The 23,980-nt window shown below is 57.3% G+C and overlaps 1 protein-coding gene across 1 annotated transcript in view; it reads right to left on the bottom strand.

The window, feature by feature from the left end:
• Positions 1 to 5,554, bottom strand: part of snrpa1 (small nuclear ribonucleoprotein polypeptide A') — a 120,420-nt gene extending 114,866 nt beyond the window's left edge. The window contains exons 1-2 of the mRNA XM_041175378.1: positions 5,404 to 5,554; positions 5,066 to 5,213 (exon numbers count right to left, since the gene is read on the bottom strand). Of these exons, the coding sequence (XP_041031312.1) occupies positions 5,066 to 5,213; positions 5,404 to 5,485 (230 nt within the window). The 5' untranslated portion in view covers positions 5,486 to 5,554. The remainder of the gene's footprint in view (positions 1 to 5,065; positions 5,214 to 5,403) is intronic.
• Positions 5,555 to 23,980: the final 18,426 nt, after the last annotated feature.

Below are 23,980 nucleotides of genomic sequence, written 5' to 3'. Positions count from 1 at the left end.
GGATGTGAGGGGGGGTTCGGGATGTGAGGGGGGCAGGTTTGGGGGGGGTTCGGGATGTGAGGGGGGGTTCGGGATGTGAGGGGGGGTTCGGGATGTGAGGGGGCGTTCGGGATGTGAGGGGGGGTTCGGGATGTGAGGGGGGGCAGGTTTGGGGGGGGTTCGGGATGTGAGGGGGGGTTCGGGATGTGAGGGGGGGTTCGGGATGTGAGGGGGGGTTCGGGATGTGAGGGGGGGTTCGGGATGTGAGGGGGGGCAGGTTTGGGGGGGGTTCGGGATGTGAGGGGGGGGTTCGGGATGTGAGGGGGGGTTCGGGATGTGAGGGGGGGTTCGGGATGTGAGGGGGGGTTCGGGATGTGAGGGGGGGGTCGGGATGTGAGGGGGGGGTCGGGATGTGGGGGGGGGGTCGGGATGTGAGGGGGGGTTCGGGATGTGAGGGGGGGGTCGGGATGTGAGGGGGGGGTCGGGATGTGAGGGGGGGGTCGGGATGTGAGGGGGGGGTCGGGATGTGAGGGGGGGGTCGGGATGTGAGGGGGGGGTCGGGATGTGAGGGGGGGGTCGGGATGTGAGCGGGGGGGGTTCGGGATGTGAGGGGGGGGGGGTTCGGGATGTGAGGGGGGGGGGGTTCGGGATGTGAGGGGGGGGGGTTCGGGATGTGAGGGGGGGGGGTTCGGGATGTGAGGGGGGGGGGTTCGGGATGTGAGGGGGGGGGGTTCGGGATGTGAGCGGGGGGGGTCGGGATGTGGGGGGGGGGGGGGTCGGGATGTGGGGGGGGGGGGTCGGGATGTGGGGGGGGGGGGTTCGGGATGTGAGGGGGGGCAGGTTTGGGGGGGGTTCGGGATGTGAGGGGGGGTTCGGGATGTGAGGGGGGGTTCGGGATGTGAGGGGGGGTTCGGGATGTGAGGGGGGGTTCGGGATGTGAGGGGGGGTTCGGGATGTGAGGGGGGGGTCGGGATGTGAGGGGGGGTTCGGGATGTGAGGGGGGGGTCGGGATGTGAGGGGGGGCAGGTTTGGGGGGGGTTCGGGATGTGAGGGGGGGTTCGGGATGTGAGGGGGGGCAGGTTTGGGGGGGGTTCGGGATGTGAGGGGGGGTTCGGGATGTGAGGGGGGGTTCGGGATGTGAGGGGGGGTTCGGGATGTGAGGGGGGGTTCGGGATGTGAGGGGGGGTTCGGGATGTGAGGGGGGGTTCGGGATGTGAGGGGGGGCAGGTTTGGGGGGGGTTCGGGATGTGAGGGGGGGGTTCGGGATGTGAGGGGGGGTTCGGGATGTGAGGGGGGGTTCGGGATGTGAGGGGGGGTTCGGGATGTGAGGGGGGGGGTTCGGGATGTGAGGGGGGGTTCGGGATGTGAGGGGGGGTTCGGGATGTGAGGGGGGGGTCGGGATGTGAGGGGGGGGTCGGGATGTGAGGGGGGGGTCGGGATGTGAGGGGGGGTTCGGGATGTGAGGGGGGGTTCGGGATGTGAGGGGGGGTTCGGGATGTGAGGGGGGGTTCGGGATGTGAGGGGGGGGGTTCGGGATGTGAGGGGGGGTTCGGGATGTGAGGGGGGTTCGGGATGTGAGGGGGGGGTCGGGATGTGAGGGGGGGGTCGGGATGTGAGGGGGGGGTCGGGATGTGAGGGGGGGGTCGGGATGTGAGGGGGGGTTCGGGATGTGAGGGGGGGTTCGGGATGTGAGGGGGGGGGTCGGGATGTGAGGGGGGGGTCGGGATGTGAGGGGGGGGTCGGGATGTGAGGGGGGGGGTCGGGATGTGAGGGGGGGTTCGGGATGTGAGGGGGGGTTCGGGATGTGAGGGGGGGTCGGGATGTGAGGGGGGGCAGGTTTGGGGGGGGTTCGGGATGTGAGGGGGGGTTCGGGATGTGAGCGGGGGGGGGTTCGGGATGTGGGGGGGGGTTCGGGATGTGAGGGGGGGGGGTTCGGGATGTGAGGGGGGGGGGTTCGGGATGTGAGGGGGGGGGGTTCGGGATGTGAGCGGGGGGGGTCGGGATGTGAGGGGGGGTTCGGGATGAGAGGGGGGGTTCGGGATGTGAGGGGGGGTTCGGGATGTGAGGGGGGGTTCGGGATGTGAGGGGGGGGGGTCGGGATGTGGGGGGGGGGGGTTCGGGATGTGAGGGGGGGCAGGTTTGGGGGGGGTTCGGGATGTGAGGGGGGGTTCGGGATGTGAGGGGGGTTCGGGATGTGAGGGGGGGTTCGGGATGTGAGGGGGGGTTCGGGATGTGAGGGGGGGTTCGGGATGTGAGCGGGGGGGGGGTTCGGATGTGAGCGGGGGGGGGGGTTCGGGATGTGAGCGGGGGGGGGGGGGGGGGTTCGGGATGTGAGCGGGGGGGGGGTTCGGGATGTGAGCGGGGGGGGGGTTCGGGATGTGAGCGGGGGGGGGTGTTCGGGATGTGAGCGGGGGGGGTCGGGATGTGAGGGGGGGGGTCGGGATGTGAGCGGGGGGGGTCGGGATGTGAGCGGGGGGGGTTCGGGATGTGAGGGGGGGTTCGGGATGTGAGGGGGGGTTCGGGATGTGAGGGGGGGTTCGGGATGTGAGGGGGGGGTTCGGGATGTGAGCGGGGGGGGGTTCGGGATGTGAGGGGGGGGGGTTCGGGATGTGAGGGGGGGGGGTTCGGGATGTGAGGGGGGGGGTTCGGGATGTGAGGGGGGGTTCGGGATGTGAGGGGGGGGGGGTTCGGGATGTGAGGGGGGGGGTCGGGATGTGAGGGGGGGGTTCGGGATGTGAGGGGGGGTTCGGGATGTGAGGGGGGGTTCGGGATGTGAGGGGGGGTTCGGGATGTGAGTGGGGGGGGGTTCGGGATGTGAGCGGGGGGGGGTTCGGGATGTGAGGGGGGGGTCGGGATGTGAGGGGGGGTTCGGGATGTGAGGGGGGGGGTCGGGATGTGAGGGGGGGGGTTCGGGATGTGAGGGGGGGGTTCGGGATGTGAGCGGGGGGGGGGTTCGGGATGTGAGGGGGGGGTCGGGATGTGAGGGGGGGGTCGGGATGTGAGGGGGGGTTCGGGATGTGAGGGGGGGTTCGGGATGTGGGGGGGGGGGTTCGGGATGTGAGGGGGGGTTCGGGATGTGGGGGGGGGTTCGGGATGTGAGGGGGGGGCAGGTTTGGGGGGGGTTCGGGATGTGAGGGGGGGTTCGGGATGTGAGGGGGGGTTCGGGATGTGAGGGGGGGTTCGGGATGTGAGCGGGGGTTCGGGATGTGAGGGGGGGGGGGTCGGGATGTGAGGGGGGGTTCGGGATGTGAGGGGGGGGGGTCGGGATGTGAGGGGGGGTTCGGGATGTGAGGGGGGGTTCGGGATGTGAGGGGGGGGGGGGTCGGGATGTGAGGGGGGGTTCGGGATGTGAGGGGGGGTTCGGGATGTGAGGGGGGGTTCGGGATGTGAGGGGGGGTTCGGGATGTGAGGGGGGGGTCGGGATGTGAGGGGGGGGGTCGGGATGTGGGGGGGGTTCGGGATGTGAGGGGGGGCAGGTTTGGGGGGGTTCGGGATGTGAGGGGGGGGTTCGGGATGTGAGGGGGGGGGTTCGGGATGTGGGGGGGGGGGTTCGGGATGTGGGGGGGGGGGTTCGGGATGTGGGGGGGGGGTTCGGGATGTGGGGGGGGGGTTCGGGATGTGGGGGGGGGGGTTCGGGATGTGAGGGGGGGGGTTCGGGATGTGGGGGGGGGGGTTCGGGATGTGAGGGGGGGTTCGGGATGTGAGGGGGGGTTCGGGATGTGGGGGGGGGTTCGGGATGTGGGGGGGGGGTTCGGGATGTGAGGGGGGGTTCGGGATGTGGGGGGGGGTTCGGGATGTGAGGGGGGGGCAGGTTTGGGGGGGTTCGGGATGTGAGGGGGGGTTCGGGATGTGGGGGGGGGGTTCGGGATGTGAGGGGGGGTTCGGGATGTGGGGGGGGGGGTCGGGATGTGGGGGGGGCAGGTTTGGGGGGGGTCGGGATGTGAGGGGGGGGTCGGGATGTGGGGGGGGCAGGTTTGGGGGGGTTCGGGATGTGAGGGGGGGCAGGTTTGGGGGGGTTCGGGATGTGTGGGGGGGGGTCGGGATGTGAGGGGGGGGCAGGTTTGGGGGGGTTCGGGATGTGAGGGGGGGTTCGGGATGTGGGGGGGGGTTCGGGATGTGAGGGGGGGCAGGTTTGGGGGGGTTCGGGATGTGTGGGGGGGGGTCGGGATGTGAGGGGGGGGGCAGGTTTGGGGGGGTTCGGGATGTGGGGGGGGTTCGGGATGTGAGCGGGGGGGGGTTCGGGATGTGAGGGGGGGGTCGGGATGTGGGGGGGGGTTCGGGATGTGGGGGGGGGGGTCGGGATGTGGGGGGGCAGGTTTGGGGGGGTTCGGGATGTGAGGGGGGTTCGGGATGTGGGGGGGGCAGGTTTGGGGGGGTTCGGGATGTGGGGGGGGTTCGGGATGTGAGCGGGGGGGGGTTCGGGATGTGAGGGGGGGGTCGGGATGTGGGGGGGGGTTCGGGATGTGAGGGGGGGGGTCGGGATGTGGGGGGGGGTTCGGATGTGGGGGGGGGGGTCGGGATGTGGGGGGGGGGGGTCGGGATGTGGGGGGGGGCAGGTTTGGGGGGGTTCGGGATGTGAGGGGGGTTCGGGATGTGGGGGGGGCAGGTTTGGGGGGGTTCGGGATGTGAGGGGGGGTTCGGGATGTGGGGGGGGCAGGTTTGGGGGGGTTCGGGATGTGAGGGGGGGTTCGGGATGTGGGGGGGGGTTCGGGATGTGAGGGGGGGTTCGGGATGTGGGGGGGGGTTCGGATGTGGGGGGGGTTCGGGATGTGAGGGGGGGTTCGGGATGTGGGGGGGGCAGGTTTGGGGGGGTTCGGGATGTGAGGGGGGGTTCGGGATGTGGGGGGGGGCAGGTTTGGGGGGGGTTCGGGATGTGAGGGGGGGTTCGGGCTGTGGGGGGGGGTTCGGGATGTGAGGGGGGGTTCGGGATGTGGGGGGGGGTTCGGGATGTGGGGGGGGGTTCGGGATGTGAGGGGGGGTTCGGGATGTGGGGGGGGGTTCGGGATGTGAGGGGGGGTTCGGGATGTGGGGGGGGGTTCGGGATGTGGGGGGGGGTTCGGGATGTGAGGGGGGGTTCGGGACTCACCAGATGCGGTTGTTGTTGAACAGGAGACTCTTTAATCTCCGCAGCAGCGGGAACCCGTCCATTTTGCGGATTTCATTGTCTGAGAAATCGATGCAGTCAAATTGGTCCAGAGTCGCCCCCAAATTCTCCACAACCGGGATCTTGTAACCTGCAAACCCGCAAAAACCATCAGAGACTGAACCAGAAACACACAACTCCGAGTGTGACCCGGGGGGGGTGGGGGTGGGGGAGGGGCTGGTCGGGGTGGGGGCCTGTCCTTGAACCGCGCTTTTATTTGAAGTCCGCCGACAATCTGAGCCCTGCGGCCCGGCCATTCCGCCGCCCTCTCGCTCTCTCACCCCGCAGGTCGAGCTCCCGGTCCCGCACGGGGTTGGTGTATTGAGCCGCCAACTCGATCAGCTCAGCCGTCAGCTTCACCATGATGGCCCTCAGTCCCACAGTGCACTGCGCCCGGGGCGGGGCCTCACTCCCACAGTGCACCGCGCCCGGGGCGGGGCCTCACTCCCACAGTGCACTGCGCCCGGGGCGGGGCCTCACTCCCACAGTGCACCGCGCCCGGGGCTGGGCCTCACTCCCACAGTGCACTGCGCCCGGGGCGGGGCCTCACTCCCACAGTGCACCGCGCCCGGGGCTGGGCCTCACTCCCACAGTGCACCGCGCCCGGGGCTTGCTGTGGGAGGAGCCAGGTTGAGAGGGTTGGATTTTGGTTGTGATATTGGGAATGTGCCTAAATGATGGTGATTGTCAGGAATGAGTGGGAGTAGATCCTGTTCATTATTATCATGGCTGCTCCTGGGTTCCATTTTCTTGCCTGATCTTCATATCCATTAATTCCCTGAGAAACTAAAGTTCTCTCCATCCCAGTCTTCATTCTCCTCAATCCTGGAGCATCCACCAAATATTCACAATCCTTTGGGTGAAGTAATTTCTCCTCATCTCAGCCCCTTATCCTGAGACTGAGCCCCCGTGTTTTAGACTCTCCGACCACTGGAAACAATCTCTCAGCGTTCACCCTATCAAACCCCTTCAGAAATGTGTAGGTTTCAGTCAGATCCCCTCTCCTTCTTCTAAACTCCAGAGAATTTAAAAACAAAAACAGAAAATGCTGGAAAAACTCAGCAGGTCTGACAGCCTCTGTGGAGAGAATAGCAGTTAACGTTTCGAGTCCGAATGACTCTTCAGAGCTTTTATCCAGAGAATATAGACTCAATTTACTCTTATAGACTCTTCAGACCATGAACTCTCTCCCCCATCTTCACCATTTTTTTTCAAAATTTGTAAATTTTGTATCCACTTATTTTTATTTATTTTCATTTTTATTCTTTATTTTACCCCCTTTTCAATCCTTTCTCCCCAACCACCCCCTGGAGGGGGTGGGGTGGGGCAGAGAGATACACCTGGTTGAGGGGGTATGGGGATGTGGAGGAGATACTCCTGGGGATTCTAGGAGATACTCCCAAGAAGGGGAGGTTGGAGGAGGTACACCTGGGCATGGAAACATAAATCTGGAGGGAGAGGAGATATATCCAGTGGAGGATGGGAGGGGATTCGCCCAGAGAGTCAGGGAGATAAACCTGGGGGAGTGATTCACCCAGGGACCCAGATCGAGGGATGTTTGGAGATACATGGGGTGAGATACACCCAAGGAGGAATTGATGCATCAGCTGATTAATGAAATGAGTGAACAGGCAGGGAAAATGAGGTGAACAATAGACTATACCAGTCTTCCTCCTTCGGATGATGTGGTCAGTCTTCCCATAACCTGTTTACTACTGCCCTCTGCTGGTCACTGCAAACAAATGTAGTCTCGTTTGCACATGCAAGACAGTGCTTTTAGACAACATACAACCTAAGGTCTTATAAGTCATTAATTTGTAGGTAAGCTCAAAACATTGTAGTGTTTATGTATATCACTAATAATCCAGAGAACATGTGTTCAAATCCTACCATGGCAGTTCTTTTTAAACTGGATAAATATGATAAGCTGAAATCATTAAAGAAAATGAGTGTGAAACTTGGATTGTGAAAACCCAACCAGGTCCCTATTGTCCATTTGAGGATCAAACTTGTTTTTTCCAACCTGGTCTGCACTCCCCGACTATCCTCCTGACAACCTGACTACCTCCTGACTACATCCCTGGCCACCACCCCAATCCCTGACTGCCCTTCCGACTATGAATTAATTTCAGGGGTCCTCTTACCTAATGACCGTAAACAAATTGAAAAGGACTAAAACCAGTCACTGCATTAGGAGCGTCTCTAATAGCAAATAACAAGAATGGAATCCCCTATCCCAATCCTGTGGATAATCCTGACAGTTTGCTCTCATCACAGTTTTTAAAGTTTGCTGCCGTCTTTCCAAAGCTCCTTGTGACTCCGGATGAGAAGCTGCTGACTTAAACCGTTTTATCCCCAAACTGTTCATTACTTCCTTAAACAGCTGTGATATAAAGTTTGACCCTAACCTGATTGTATTTCCTTAGGTAAACCATATCTTGTAAAACATTTAATTAACTCATCTCCAATCTTCTTTGTTGTAATATTTCTTAAAGGTATCGCTTCAGGGAACCTGGTAGAGTAATTTTTCTGTAACTCCATTAACCTCCTTGAGTTAAACACTTCAGCTGTATTGTCCTATAGTCTTTCCTCCTGAACAATGTTATCAAACACAATGCCAGTGTTGTGGTATCTTTGACAAATGAACCACAGGAGGCTCAGGTACAGGTCACGATCATTTATTCGAGAAATTGCAAGGAGAGAACCATCTCAAGGTAGCTTGAGATAGCACTCTGCTAAATTACAAGTGTTCAGCATATGTATACTTTACTGACCACGTACACCTCTGGCATCAGGTACATCCCACTTTTCACCCAGGCAGAGACCTTCCCTCCTATCAAAGCTGGAACTATCCGTCCTTCCCCTATCTGTTGAAAAGCACACTTAATCTTAGTTGTTTTCCAACCTAAGTCTCCAGTCTGACTCCCAGGACACCCAATCTATATTATTTTTAATTCCTTCATGTCCAGTCTAGCTCCCAGGACCTTGCTGGTGATTGCAAACCCTGCGGGTGTACAGAGTTCTTCTGGTTTAACGGTTTAATTGTTTAACTGTTGATTTACTGGTTTGCGCTGGCCTGCCTGTAGATTCTAATTTAAGTAATTTATTGCCTTCTAATGAATTCTCCCTTACCAGAAATTCTCACTTACTTTCTTCCCTCTAACACCAGCTAATTGGATTTTGACACTTCCTTCTTGCCTTTGAACTGTCTGCCCTCTTTGTTTATCTTGTTCTTCCCGATGAACTTTTGATCTTGGTGTAACATATTCAGGAAACAATCCAGGATGTTCCTTCTGTAGCACTTTGATTGAAAACACTTCTACAGGCTGCTGAACTACCCTAGGCATCACCCACACTTGTGATCCAGCTATATAATTACGCTGCATAAATTGAACCCCTGCAATGGGCAATTTTTCCACTACTCCAACAATTACTTCACCTGTCCTCCATTGGCTCTTTAAATTTACCTTCCACAACGGAATAGATTAAGCATCTCCATGAACCCCACTTATTATCACCCGCTCCTGCAATACTCCCTCTGAACAACAAATATCACTATCACACAACTTTAAAGATTGACTAGTCCCTGTGTCTCAAAATTTTGACATCTTTACCTATTTCACCCTTCACACACAAAGTCTTTAAACATTTCTGCAACCTGCTCCTCAGAATTCTCTTGGGTAAATTGTGAACACATTCCCACTTCTTTACCTATCACTAATTCTCCCTGTTTTACCTGTACACAAACCACTGTTTTTTCCTGTGCCTGAACCTTAGAACCCACAGCACTTTTATTTCCAGAACTTTTCTGTATCTCAATAATTCCAACAGATTTTTCTTGCAATTTCCAACAAACTGATTTCATGGGCTCCACTTTATTACAATGAAAACACCTCAATTTTCAAATGTCACTCCTACCTTCAGCACCTTCCTTTTTATTCTGAGAAAAAACTTCCTGGGAATTCCCAGCTACTCCTCTTCCCTGACTACCTACCTTCCTTTCACTTTCCCACTTCCTATCCTTTTCTGATTTGAAAGGATGACAAAAAAAGGTTTAGCTCAATGAACTAACTCAATCATCAGCTATCTCTGCTGCTTGTCTTACAGAATCAACCCTCTGTTCCTCCATATAAGTTCTCACTACCAAAGGGATCGAGTCTTTAAATTCCTCCAAAAAAATTACTTCCCTAAGAACTGCATAGGGTGTTTCTGTTTTTAACGCCCGTATCCACCAGTCAAAATTACTTTCTTTTACTCTCTCAAATTCAATATAAGTTTTCCCAGACTGTTTTCTCATATTCTTAAATTTCTGCCTGTAGGCTTCAGGAACCAACTCATATGCACTCAAAATAGCCTTTTTCACCACATCATAATTTACTGATACCTCTTCAGACAGCAAAGTGTATACCTCATGCGCTCTACCCAGCAACTTAGACTGTAATGATAATGTCCAGTACTCCTGTGGCAATTTCATCTGTTCAGCTATCTTCCCAAGTGAAATAAAGAATGCTTCAATATCTTTTTCCTCAAACTTTGGAAGGGCTTGTACAAATCTAAACATCTCCCACTGGGTTTTAGGTTAAAGGTTTTTCATCATCAGGACTCTCCTCAGAATCTGAGATCTCTTTTTTAACTTCCAGCCTTTTAAGCATGTATTCTTTCTCTCTGTTCCCTGAAATTCCAGTTCCAGCTTCCTTTCTTTCTCCTGCCTTTCTGCTTGCTCCCTTTTAAAAGCCATTTCTCTTTGCTTCTAATTCAAGTTTTTTTTTCAGTTCCTTTGCTTGTTCAGATTCAAGCTTCTTCATTTCAAACTGAAGTCTCACTACCTCCAGCTGTGTCAGGTTTCACTTCCAACTGTAGATGTTGTGCTATACTTTTAATTATATCTGATTTCCTAGCCCCCGCAGATAACCCCAATTTTATCTTATCTGCAAACTCTGTTAACTTACTCTTGGTCATTTTTTCCAACCCAATCAGAGTTATACCTTCTAATCCCAGACAAGCCTTAGCAATTGCCAAAGCCATCTTGCATTCTCACCACTTATATAAAAAAAACCTCACCAATTCCTGAATTCAAAGTGTTTCTCGTACTCATAACCTTAAGATTCACCAATTCCAAACCAGTCAAGGAATTACAAATATTATCCTGGCGAGAGGCTCCAGTTGTTATGACACAGCAGTTGGTAAAGATGGAGTTATTTAAAATCCCAGAGGGAAACTTTAAACAACTGTCATCACCTATATTTTCAACTGGTATGTTTGAGATGCAGCTCTGAATTCAGAAATGAAACCACCAAGCCTCTAGTGGTTTTTTATATCAATTAAATTAAACATTTATTAATTTGACAACAAATTTAAACACATACACATGTCTACAAATTACTTCCATAATCACTTTTAAACAAATGCCCAAATTAATCACTCCCAGGTAAATCTTCCCCAAGGCAGTAATAACCTATAGACTTAAACAGATGCCAGGCAAAGCACATTTTACCTTACAAGTTCAAAATCAGCTTCCTTCACAGACAGTTGTAGGCTTACAGGCTGCTTACATCTTCCATGGCTCTGACTTATACACCCCAAACTCTTTTCTGTATATACCTTGCCTTCCCTTTGAATGCAAATTTTCAGTGTATCACCAGGCCCTTTGAACTCCACCTCTTCTAACAATACAATTCCTTTCATAGCACCAATTTTTTTTAGAAATATAAACATATTGCTCAGTGTCTCCTAGCTAGGTGCAAGATTTCACCCCCAGTCTTTCAATCATTTATCCAACAAAATGCAAATCCACCCTTTACCTTTCTGTTTAACATCTCAGAAGTACTATACATCAAAGCACCCAGCCTAGCTGGCTTCAACTCAATTAACACACACACACAAAACCACTAACACAGACACTACTACAAGTCCAATTTAAAATAATTTCCAATAACATTATATACATTAATTGCTTCATGACGACCCCAACTTCACCCCACCCCACATCTTCCCCACCTAACCCTATCTTCTCTGCCCCCCATGTTCCCCCGCCCCCATCTTTCCCCCTGCCCCCATCGGGGGAGAGGGAAAGGGGGTGATACCATCGGGGGGGGGAGGGGGGCAAGGTGGAATGGGTGTGGGATACACTCAGAGGGGAAAGGGGTGGTTACAGTCAGAGGGACGGGGGATCTACACTCGGGGTGGGGGGGGGGAAGGAGGTGATACACTCGGGGGAGGGGAAAGCAGGTAGAGACACCCAGGGGAAAGGGGGAAGCGGGGAGATACACTCGGAGAAGGGGGGAGATACACTCAGATTCCCCCATCTTCCCCCTTCCCATCTTCCCCACTGCCTCCATCTTTCCCCCTCCCCCATTTTCCCACCCATACCCTCCTCCAATCTTCCCTCCACCCTCCCCATCTTTCCCTCCAACCCCATCTTGCCCCCTACCTCCATCTTCCCCCACCCCCTCCCCCTCATTACCCCTACCTCATCCCCATCTCCCTTCCCCATCTTCCTGCCCACCCGCATCTTCACCCCACCCTCATTTTCCACATACCATCCATCTTGTCCCCTGCCTCACATCTTCCCCTCTTCCCCATTCCCCCTGCCTCATCCCATCTTTCCTCTCTCTCCACCACCCATCTTTCCCCGCACCCCATCCCTCCATCTTCCCTCTCCCCCATTTTCCCCCTCCCCTCATATTTTACCCCAGTACCCCCATCTTTCAGCACCACCCATCTTCCCCCCTCCTCCCATTGTCCACACCTGCCCCCATCTTTTCCCCTCCCATCTTCCGCCCTCCCCCCATCTTCCACCCCCTTTCCCCATCATCTCCCCCACTCCCTCATCGTTCACCCCCACCCCATGTGCCCCCTCCCCCCCGTCTTGCCTCATCCCTCCCCACCCTCTCCTCAACTTTCTCCCACACCCAACCCCCATCTCCACCCAACCCCTCCAATCTTTCCCCCAACACCCCCAACTTTCTCCCTCCCTCCTCTCCCCCATCCTTCCCCTCACCCCTCCCCACCTATTCCCACACCCACCCATCTTCCCCCTCCCCATCTTCTTCCCTCCGCCCATCCTTCCCCCCACCACCTCCCACATCTTCTCCCCCACTCTCTCCCCCACAACCCCTTTCCTCATCTTTCCCCCCAAATCCCCATCTTTCCCTCACCTCCGACTCCCATCTTTCGCCCTCACCCCACGCCCAACACTCTCCCCTTTCCTGCCTATCCCACACCTTCCCCTCAACTTTGCCCCAAACCCTCCCCCGCCCATGTCCCCCCCACCAACCCATCATTCCCCACAGCCCCCCCATCTTTCCATCTTTCCCACCTAACCCCATCTTATCTGTCTCACCCGATCTTCAATCTTGCCCCCTGAGCCCCTATCTTTCCCCATCCCCCCCATCGGGGTAGAGGGCAGGGGGAATTACGCTTGGGGGTGGGAGGGTGATATGGGGAGAGATACACACAGGGGAATCTAGATTCGGGGGGAAGGGGGGGAGATATGCTCCAGGGAAAGCGGGGAGATACACTCGTGTAAAGGGGGGGATACACTCGGGGGAAGCGGGAGATGCACTCAGGGGGATGGGGGAGATTCACTCGAGGAAACTTGGGAAGGGGGAGATTCACTCGGGGGGAAGGTGGAGATACACTTGGGGGGAAGGTGGGAAGGGGGAGATTTACTCGGGGGGAAGGTGGAGATACACTTGGGGGAAGGTGGGAAGGGGGAGATTTACTCGGGGGGAAGGTGGAGATACACTTGGGGGGAAGGTGGGAAGGGGGAGATTTACTCGGGGGGAAGGTGGAGATTCACTCGAGGAAAGTTGGGAAGGGGGAGATTTACTCGGGGGGAAGGTGGAGATACACTTGGGGGGAAGGTGGGAAGGGGGAGATTTACTCGGGGGGAAGGTGGAGATACACTTGGGGGGAAGGTGGGAAGGGGGAGATTTACTCGGGGGGAAGGTGGAGATACACTTGGGGGGAAGGTGGGAAGGGGGAGATTTACTCGGGGGGAAGGTGGAGATTCACTCGAGGAAAGTTGGGAAGGGGGAGATTTACTCGGGGGGAAGGTGGAGATACACTTGGGGGGAAGGTGGGAAGGGGGAGATTTACTCGGGGGGAAGGTGGAGATACACTTGGGGGGAAGGTGGGAAGGGGGAGATTTACTCGGGGGGAAGGTGGAGATACAATTGGGGGGAAGGTGGGAAGGGGGAGATTTACTCGGGGGGAAGGTGGAGATACACTTGGGGGGAAGGTGGGAAGGGGGAGATTTACTCGGGGGGAAGGTGGAGATACACTTGGGGGGAAGGTGGGAAGGGAGAGATTCACTCGGGGGGGAAGGTGGAGATACACTTGGGGGGAAGGTGGGAAGGGGGAGATTTACTCGGGGGGAAGGTGGAGATACACTTGGGGGGAAGGTGGGAAGGGGGAGATTTACTCGGGGGGAAGGTGGAGATACACTTGGGGGGAAGGTGGGAAGGGGGAGATTTACTCGGGGGGAAGGTGGAGATACACTTGGGGGGAAGGTGGGAAGGGGGAGATTTACTCGGGGGGAAGGTGGAGATACACTTGGGGGGAAGGTGGGAAGGGGGAGATTTACTCGGGGGGAAGGTGGAGATACACTTGGGGGGAAGGTGGGAAGGGGGAGATTTACTCGGGGGGAAGGTGGAGATACACTTGGGGGGAAGGTGGGAAGGGGGAGATTTACTCGGGGGGAAGGTGGAGATACACTTGGGGGGAAGGTGGGAAGGGGGAGATTCACTCGGGGGGAAGGTGGAGATACACTTGGGGGGAAGGTGGGAAGGGGGAGATTTACTCGGGGGGAAGGTGGAGATACACTTGGGGGGAAGGTGGGAAGGGGGAGATTCACTCGGGGGGAAGGTGGAGATACACTTGGGGGGAAGGTGGGAAGGGGGAGATTTACTCGGGGGGAAGGTGGAGATACACTTGGGGGAAGGTGGGAAGGGGGAGATTTACTCGGGGGGAAGGTGGAGATACACTTGGGGGGAAGGTGGGAAGGGGGAGATTTACTCGGGGGGAAGGTGGAGATACACTTGGGGGGAAGGTGGGAAGGGGGAGATTTACTCGGGGGGAAGGTGGAGATTCACTCGAGGAAGTTGGGAAGGGGGAGATTTACTCGGGGGGAAGGTGGAGATACATTTGGGGGGAAGGTGGGAAGGGGGAGATTTACTCGGGGGGAAGGTGGAGATACACTTGGGGGGAAGGTGGGAAGGGGGAGATTTACTCGGGGGGAAGGTGGAGATACACTTGGGGGGAAGGTGGGAAGGGGGAGATTTACTCGGGGGGAAGGTGGAGATACACTTGGGGGGAAGGTGGGAAGGGGGAGATTTACTCGGGGGGAAGGTGGAGATACACTTGGGGGGAAGGTGGGAAGGGGGAGATTCACTCGGGGGGAAGGTGGAGATACACTTGGGGGGAAGGTGGGAAGGGGGAGATTTACTCGGGGGGAAGGTGGAGATACAATTGGGGGGAAGGTGGGAAGGGGGAGATTTACTCGGGGGGAAGGTGGAGATACACTTGGGGGGAAGGTGGGAAGGGGGAGATTTACTCGGGGGGAAGGTGGAGATACACTTGGGGGGAAGGTGGGAAGGGGGAGATTCACTCGGGGGGAAGGTGGAGATACACTTGGGGGGAAGGTGGGAAGGGGGAGATTTACTCGGGGGGAAGGTGGAGAAACACTTGGGGGGAAGGTGGGAAGGGGGAGATTTACTCGGGGGGAAGGTGGAGATACACTTGGGGGGAAGGTGGGAAGGGGGAGATTTACTCGGGGGGAAGGTGGAGATACACTTGGGGGGAAGGTGGGAAGGGGGAGATTTACTCGGGGGGAAGGTGGAGATACACTTGGGGGGAAGGTGGGAAGGGGGAGATTAACTCGGGGGGAAGGTGGAGATACACTTGGGGGGAAGGTGGGAAGGGGGAGATTCACTCGGGGGGAAGGTGGAGATACACTTGGGGGGAAGGTGGGAAGGGGGAGATTTACTCGGGGGGAAGGTGGAGATACACTTGGGGGGAAGGTGGGAAGGGGGAGATTTACTCGGGGGGAAGGTGGAGATACACTTGGGGGAAAGGTGGGAAGGGGGAGATTTACTCGGGGGGAAGGTGGAGATACACTTGGGGGGAAGGTGGGAAGGGGGAGATTTACTCGGGGGGAAGGTGGAGATACACTTGGGGGGAAGGTGGGAAGGGGGAGATTTACTCGGGGGGAAGGTGGAGATACACTTGGGGGGAAGGTGGGAAGGGGGAGATTTACTCGGGGGGAAGGTGGAGATACACTTGGGGGGAAGGTGGGAAGGGGGAGATTTACTCGGGGGGAAGGTGGAGATTCACTTGGGGGGAAGGTGGGAAGGGGGAGATTTACTCGGGGGGAAGGTGGAGATACACTTGGGGGGAAGGTGGGAAGGGGGAGATTCACTCGGGGGGAAGGTGGAGATACACTTGGGGGGAAGGTGGGAAGGGGGAGATTTACTCGGGGGGAAGGTGGAGATACACTTGGGGGGAAGGTGGGAAGGGGGAGATTTACTCGGGGGGAAGGTGGAGATACACTTGGGGGGAAGGTGGGAAGGGGGAGATTTACTCGGGGGGAAGGTGGAGATACACTTGGGGGGAAGGTGGGAAGGGGGAGATTTACTCGGGGGGAAGGTGGAGATACACTTGGGGAGAAGGTGGGAAGGGGGAGATTTACTCGGGGGGAAGGTGGAGATACACTTGGGGGGAAGGTGGGAAGGGGGATATTTACTCGGGGGGAAGGTGGAGATACACTTGGGGGGAAGGTGGGAAGGGGGAGATTTACTCGGGGGGAAGGTGGAGATACACTTGGGGGGAAGGTGGGAAGGGGGAGATTAACTCGGGGGGAAGGTGGAGATACACTTGGGGGGAAGGTGGAAGGGGGAGATTCACTCGGGGGGAAGGTGGAGATACACTTGGGGAGAAGGTGGGAAGGGGGAGATTCACTCGGGGGGAAGGTGGAGATACACTTGGGGGGAAGTTGGGAAGGGGGAGATTTACTCGGGGGGAAGGTGGAGATACACTTGGGGGAAAGGTGGGAAGGGGGAGATTTACTCGGGGGAAGGTGGAGATACACTTGGGGGGAAGGTGGGAAGGGGGAGATTTACTCGGGGGGAAGGTGGAGATACACTTGGGGGGAAGGTGGGAAGGGGGAGATTTACTCGGGGGGAAGGTGGAGATACACTTGGGGGGAAGGTGGGAAGGGGGAGATTTACTCGGGGGGAAGGTGGAGATACACTTGGGGGGAAGGTGGGAAGGGGGAGATTCACTCGGGGGGGAAGGTGGAGATACACTTGGGGGGAAGGTCGATAGGGGGAGATTTACTCGGGGGGAAGGTGGAGATACACTTGGGGGGAAGGTGGGAAGGGGGAGATTCACTCGGGGGGAAGGTGGAGATACACTTGGGGGGAAGGTGGGAAGGGGGAGATTTACTCGGGGGGAAGGTGGAGATACACTTGGGGGGAAGGTGGGAAGGGGGAGATTTACTCGGGGGGAAGGTGGAGATACACTTGGGGGGAAGGTGGGAAGGGGGAGATTTACTCGGGGGGAAGGTGGAGATACACTTGGGGGGAAGGTGGGAAGGGGGAGATTCACTCGGGGGGAAGGTGGAGATACACTTGGGGGGAAGGTGGGAAGGGGGAGATTTACTCGGGGGGAAGGTGGAGATACACTTGGGGGGAAGGTGGGAAGGGGGAGATTTACTCGGGGGGAAGGTGGAGATACACTTGGGGGGAAGGTGGGAAGGGGGAGATTTACTCGGGGGGAAGGTGGAGATACACTTGGGGGAAGGTGGGAAGGGGAGATTCACTCGGGGGGAAGGTGGAGATACACTTGGGGGGAAGGTGGGAAGGGGGAGATTTACTCGGGGGGAAGGTGGAGATACACTTGGGGGGAAGGTGGGAAGGGGGAGATTTACTCGGGGGGAAGGTGGAGATACACTTGGGGGGAAGGTGGGAAGGGGGAGATTTACTCGGGGGGAAGGTGGAGATACACTTGGGGGGAAGGTGGGAAGGGGGACATTTACTCGGGGGGGAAGGTGGAGATACACTTGGGGGGAAGGTGGGAAGGGGAGATTTACTCGGGGGGAAGGTGGAGATACACTTGGGGGGAAGGTGGGAAGGGGGAGATTTACTCGGGGGGAAGGTGGAGATACACTTGGGGGGGAAGGTGGGAAGGGGAGATTTACTCGGGGGGAAGGTGGAGATACACTTGGGGGGAAGGTGGGAAGGGGGAGATTTACTCGGGGGGAAGGTGGAGATTCACTGGGGGGAAGGTGGGAAGGGGGAGATTTACTCGGGGGGAAGGTGGAGATACACTTGGGGGGAAGGTGGGAAGGGGGAGATTTACTCGGGGGGGAAGGTGGAGATACACTTGGGGGGAAGGTGGGAAGGGGGAGATTTACTCGGGGGGAAGGTGGAGATACACTTGGGGGGAAGGTGGGAAGGGGGAGATTTACTCGGGGGGAAGGTGGAGATACGCTTGGGGGGAAGGTGGGAAGGGGGAGATTTACTCGGGAGGAAGGTGGAGATACATTTGGGGGGAAGGTGGGAAGGGGGAGATTTACTCGGGGGGAAGGTGGAGATACGCTTGGGGGGAAGGTGGGAAGGGGGAGATTTACTCGGGGGAAGGTGGAGATACACTTGGGGGAAGGTGGGAAGGGGGAGATTTACTCGGGGGGAAGGTGGAGATTCACTTGGGGGGAAGGTGGGAAGGGGGAGATTTACTCGGGGGGAAGGTGGAGATACACTTGGGGGGAAGGTGGGAAGGGGGAGATTCACTCGGGGGGAAGGTGGAGATACACTTGGGGGAAGGTGGGAAGGGGGAGATTTACTCGGGGGGAAGGTGGAGATACACTTGGGGGAAGGTGGGAAGGGGGAGATTTACTCGGGGGGAAGGTGGAGATACACTTGGGGGGAAGGTGGGAAGGGGGAGATTTACTCGGGGGGAAGGTGGAGATACACTTGGGGGGAAGGTGGGAAGGGGGAGATTTACTCGGGGGGAAGGTGGAGATACACTTGGGGGGAAGGTGGGAAGGGGGAGATTTACTCGGGGGGAAGGTGGAGATACACTTGGGGGGAAGGTGGGAAGGGGGAGATTTACTCGGGGGGAAGGTGGAGATACACTTGGGGGGAAGGTGGGAAGGGGGAGATTAACTCGGGGGGAAGGTGGAGATACACTTGGGGGGAAGGTGGGAAGGGGGAGATTCACTCGGGGGGAAGGTGGAGATACATTTGGGGGGAAGGTGGGAAGGGGGAGATTTACTCGGGGGGAAGGTGGAGATACACTTGGGGGGAAGGTGGGAAGGGGGAGATTTACTCGGGGGGAAGGTGGAGATACACTTGGGGGGAAGGTGGGAAGGGGGAGATTTACTCGGGGGGAAGGTGGAGATTCACTTGGGGGGAAGGTGGGAAGGGGGAGATTTACTCGGGGGAAGGTGGAGATACACTTGGGGGGAAGGTGGGAAGGGGGAGATTCACTCGGGGGGAAGGTGGAGATACACTTGGGGGGAAGGTGGGAAGGGGGAGATTTACTCGGGGGGAAGGTGGAGATACACTTGGGGGGAAGGTGGGAAGGGGGAGATTTACTCGGGGGGAAGGTGGAGATACACTTGGGGGGAAGGTGGGAAGGGGGAGATTTACTCGGGGGGAAGGTGGAGATACACTTGGGGGGGAAGGTGGGAAGGGGGAGATTTACTCGGGGGAAGGTGGAGATACACTTGGGGGGAAGGTGGGAAGGGGGAGATTTACTCGGGGGGAAGGTGGAGATACACTTGGGGGGAAGGTGGGAAGGGGGAGATTCACTCGGGGGGAAGGTGGAGATACACTTGGGGGGAAGGTGGGAAGGGGGAGATTTACTCGGGGGGAAGGTGGAGATACACTTGGGGGGAAGGTGGGAAGGGGGAGATTTACTCGGGGGGAAGGTGGAGATACACTTGGGGGGAAGGTGGGAAGGGGGGAGATTTACTCGGGGGGAAGGTGGAGATACACTTGGGGGGAAGGTGGGAAGGGGGAGATTTACTCGGGGGGAAGGTGGAGATACACTTGGGGGGAAGGTGGGAAGGGGGAGATTTACTCGGGGGGAAGGTGGAGATACACTTGGGGGGAAGGTGGGAAGGGGGAGATTTACTCGGGGGGAAGGTGGAGATACACTTGGGGGGAAGGTGGGAAGGGGGAGATTTACTCGGGGGGAAGGTGGAGATACACTTGGGGGGAAGGTGGGAAGGGGGAGATTTACTCGGGGGGGAAGGTGGAGATACACTTGGGGGGAAGGTGGGAAGGGGGAGATTTACTCGGGGGGAAGGTGGAGATACACTTGGGGGGAAGGTGGGAAGGAGGAGATTCACTCGGGGGGAAGGTGGAGATACACTTGGGGGGAAGGTGGGAAGGGGGAGATTCACTCGGGGGGAAGGTGGAGATACACTTGGGGGCAAGGTGGGAAGGGGGAGATTCACTCGGGGGGAAGGTGGAGATACACTTGGGGGGAAGGTGGGAAGGGGGAGATTTACTCGGGGGGAAGGTGGAGATACACTTGGGGGGAAGGTGGGAAGGGGGAGATTCACTCGGGGGAAGGTGGAGATACACTTGGGGGGAAGGTGGGAAGGGGGAGATTCACTCGGGGGGAAGGTGGAGATACACTTGGGGGGAAGGTGGGAAGGGGGGAGATTCACTCGGGGGGAAGGTGGAGATACACTTGGGGGGAAGGGTGGGAAGGGGGAGATTTACTCGGGGGGAAGGTGGAGATACACTTGGGGGGAAGGTGGGAAGGGGGAGATTTACTCGGGGGGAAGGTGGAGATACACTTGGGGGGAAGGTGGGAAGGGGGAGATTTACTCGGGGGGAAGGTGGAGATACACTTGGGGGGAAGTTGGGAAGGGGGAGATTTACTCGGGGGGAAGGTGGAGATACACTTGGGGGGAAGGTGGGAAGGGGGAGATTTACTCGGGGGAAGGTGGAGATACACTTGGGGGGAAGGTGGGAAGGGGGAGATTTACTCGGGGGGAAGGTGGAGATACACTTGGGGGGGAAGGTGGGAAGGGGGAGATTTACTCGGGGGGAAGGTGGATATACACTTGGGGGGAAGGTGGGAAGGGGGAGATTTACTCGGGGGGAAGGTGGAGATACACTTGGGGGGAAGGTGGGAAGGGGGAGATTTACTCGGGGGGAAGGTGGAGTTACACTCGATGGGAAACAGGGCAGATGAATTCGGGGGAAGGGGGGAGATACACTCAGTGGGAAGTGGGGGAGATACACTCAGTGGGAAAGAGGGGAGATACACTTGGGGCGAAGGGGGGAGATATATTTGGGGGGAAGGTGGAGATACACTTGGTGAGAAAGAGGGGAGATACACTCTGTGTGAAGGGGGCAGATACACTTGGGGGGAGGTGGGGGAAACATTCGGTGGGGAAGACGACAGATACACTCGGAGGGAAGGGGGAGATGCACCTGGAGGGAGATACACTCAGTGGGGTGTTACACTTGGTTGAAGAGTGGAAACAGTTTGGGGAAGAAAGGAGATACACTCAGGGGGAAGGGGTGAGATATACTTGGGGAGAAGGGGTGAGATACACTCCATAGAACCATAGAAAAGTTACAGCACAGAAGGAGGCCATTCGGCCCATCTTGTCCATGCCAGCCCGAGGACACCCACGTGCCCTTTCTAACCCCACCTTCCTGCACCCGGCCCATAGCCCTGCGGCTTACAGCACTTTAGGTGCAGATCCAGGTACTTTTTAAAAGAGTTTAGAGTTTCTCCCTCTACCACCAACTTGGGCAGCGAATTCCAGACACCCACTACCCTCTGCGTAAAAAAGTTCTTCCTCATGTCCCCCCTACACCTTCTGCCACTTATCTTGAATCTATGTCCCCTGGTTCTAGAATTCTCCATCAAGGGAAACAATTTTATCCTGTCCACTCTATCTATTCCCCTCATAATTTTGTACACCTCAATCAAGTCACCTCTCAGCTTTCTTTGTTCTAAGGAAAATAACCCCAACCTATCCAATCTCTCCTCGTAGCTACACTTTTCTAACTATGGCAACATTCTTGTAAACCTCCTCTGCACTCTCTCCAGAGCTATTACATCCTTCCTGTAGTGTGGTGACCAGAACTGCACACGATACTCCAGTTGTGGCCTCACCAGTGTTTTATACAATTCCAACATTATATCCTTACTTTTATATTCTATACCTCTGCCAATGAAGGAGAGCATTCCATATGCCTTCTTTACAACCTTGTCTACTTGAACTGCTGCCTTCAGGGACCTGTGTACTTGTACGCCAAGATCTCTCACTTCATCTACCCCTCTTAGTATATTTCCATTTATTGTGTAATCCCTGTAACTGTTTGACCTCCCTAAATGTACGACCTCACACTTCTCCATGTTAAAATCCATCTGCCACTTTACCGTCCACTCCACCAAACCATCTATATCGTTTTGGAAGAGGGGAGATACACTCATGGGGAATGAGATGATACACTCGGGGGAAGCGGGAGATGCACTCACGGGGAAGGGGGAGAGTCACTCGAGGGGAAGGTGGAGATTCACTCGAGGGAAGGTGGGAAGGGGAAGATTCACTCGAGGGGAAGGGGGAGATTCACTCGAGGGGAAGGTGGAGATTCACTCGAGGGAAGGTGGGAAAGGGGAGATTCACTCGAGGGGAAGGTGGAGATTCACTCGAGGGAAGGTGGGAAGGGGAAGATTCACTCGAGGGGAAGGGGTGATTCACTCGAAGGGAAGGGGAAGATTCACTCGAGGGGAAGGGGTGATTCACTCGAAGGGAAGGGGGAGATTCATTCGGGGGAAGGGGAGATTCACTCAGGGAGAAGGGGGAGATTCACTCGGGGGAAGGGGAGATTCACTCAGGGGGAAACAGGGGAAATGAACTCGGGGGGAAAAGGAGCAGATACACTCGGGGGGAAGAGGTGTCAATACGCTCGGGGGGCCAGGCGGTGATATACTCTGGGGAAGGGGGGAGATACACTCGGTGGGAAAGAGGGGAGTTACACTTGGGGCGAAGGGGGCAGATACACTCGGGGGGAGGTGGGGGAAACATTCAGTGGGGAAGACAACAGATACACTCGGAGGGAAGGGGGAGATACACCTGGAGGGAAGGAGGGAGATACAATCGGTGGAGTGTTACTCTTGAGGGAAGGGGAAAACAGTTGGGGGAAGGGGTGAGATACACTCGGGGGCAGGGGGGTGATACACTCGGGCGGAATAGGGTGATACACCCAGGGGGAATGGGCTGATACACTCGGGGGGAAGGGGGGGTGATACACTCGGGGGAAGGGGAAGGTTCACTCAGGAGGAAGGGTGAGATACCCTCAGCAGGAAGATGGAGCCACACTTGGTGGCAAAGAGGGCAGACAAACTCAGGGTGAAGGGGGGTGATAAACCTGAGGGGGAAGGGGGGAGATATGCTCCAGCTCACCTCATCGCTCCCCTACCCGCTATCTTTCCCCAACCCCTCCCCCTGTTTTTCACCACACCCTCCTCTTTCCCCTGCAACCACTCTCCACACCATCTTTCCCCCTTCCCCATCTGACCCCCTCACCCCTCTCCACATCTTCCTCCCCCACCCACTCCCCCCATTTTACCCCATCCCTTCCCCCATCTTTCTCCCAACCCTACCTTTCCCCAACCCCCATGTCCACCATCTTCCCCCCACACCCCTCCCCATCTTCCCCACAACCCCTCACCTTCCCCCCTCAACTCTCTATCCCCCCATCTCCTCCCCCACTTTCCACCCGATGCCCTATCTTCCCCCACCACCTCCCCTATCATTCCCCCCACACTTCCCCCATCTTACCCCCTCTCTGCATCTTTCCCCCCCCCTTACCTATCTTTCCACCCCATCCTCCTGCCCCCATCTTTCCCCCTACCCCCCATCTCTCCCTCCACTATCTTTCCCGCACCTCTTATCTCCCCCCACCACCCCCATCTCTCAGCACATCCACAATCTTCCCCCATCCCTTTGCCATCTTCTCCCCACCCCCTCCCCTTATCTTTCACCCCCAACCCTCCCTCCCATCTCTCCCTCCACCCCATCTTCCAGCTCATCCCCTATTTCCCCCCCACCCCAATCTTTCCGCCCACCCCCTCCCCCACATCTTCCCCCACCCCCTCCCCACCATTTTTTCCCCCATCGCCATCTTCCCACCATACCATTCCTGCCACCCCTATCTCTCCCCCATACCCCCATCCCTCCTCATACACCTATCTTCTCCGTAATCCCCTATCCTCCCCTCACCCCCTATTTTCCCCCACCACCTATCTTCCCCCCAGCCCTATCTCGTCCTCACCCCTTATATTTTCTCCAAACCCCCTCCCTGTCTTCCCCCACACCCAACCTTCCCTCCCACCCCCTCCCCCAAACCCCCCTAACTTCCCTCCCCCATCCTCATCTTCCCACTCCACCATTCCCCCCATCCCTATCTCTGTCCCCCACCCATCTTCCCCATTATCCGCTATCTCCCGCATCCCCTATCTCTCCCCTACTGCCCACCCCCTATCCTTCCCCCGCCCCTCTATCTTTCACCCCTCCTCCCATCTTTTCCCTCACCCCCATCTTTCACCTCCACTCCCCTCCTTCACCCCTCCTCCCATCTTTTCCCTCACCTCCATCTTTCCTTGCTCAGCCCCTCCTCCCCATTTTCCATCCACCATCTTTGCCTTCACCCCTTCCCCATCTTTCCCCCAGCCCCTCCCATCTTCCCCCTACCCTCATTTACCCCCACCCCTATCTTCCCCCCGACATTTCTTTCCCCCCAACCCCCTCCCCACTACTTTCCCCAACCCCCATGCCCCATCATCCTCTCTGCCACCATATTTACCCCATCACCCTCC

Source organism: Carcharodon carcharias, chromosome 26 (assembly GCF_017639515.1).
Source record: "Carcharodon carcharias isolate sCarCar2 chromosome 26, sCarCar2.pri, whole genome shotgun sequence".
NCBI classification, from domain to species: Eukaryota; Metazoa; Chordata; class Chondrichthyes; order Lamniformes; family Lamnidae; genus Carcharodon; species Carcharodon carcharias.
Note: the sequence above shows the minus strand (reverse complement) of the source record. Positions and strands in the feature narration are given on the sequence as shown.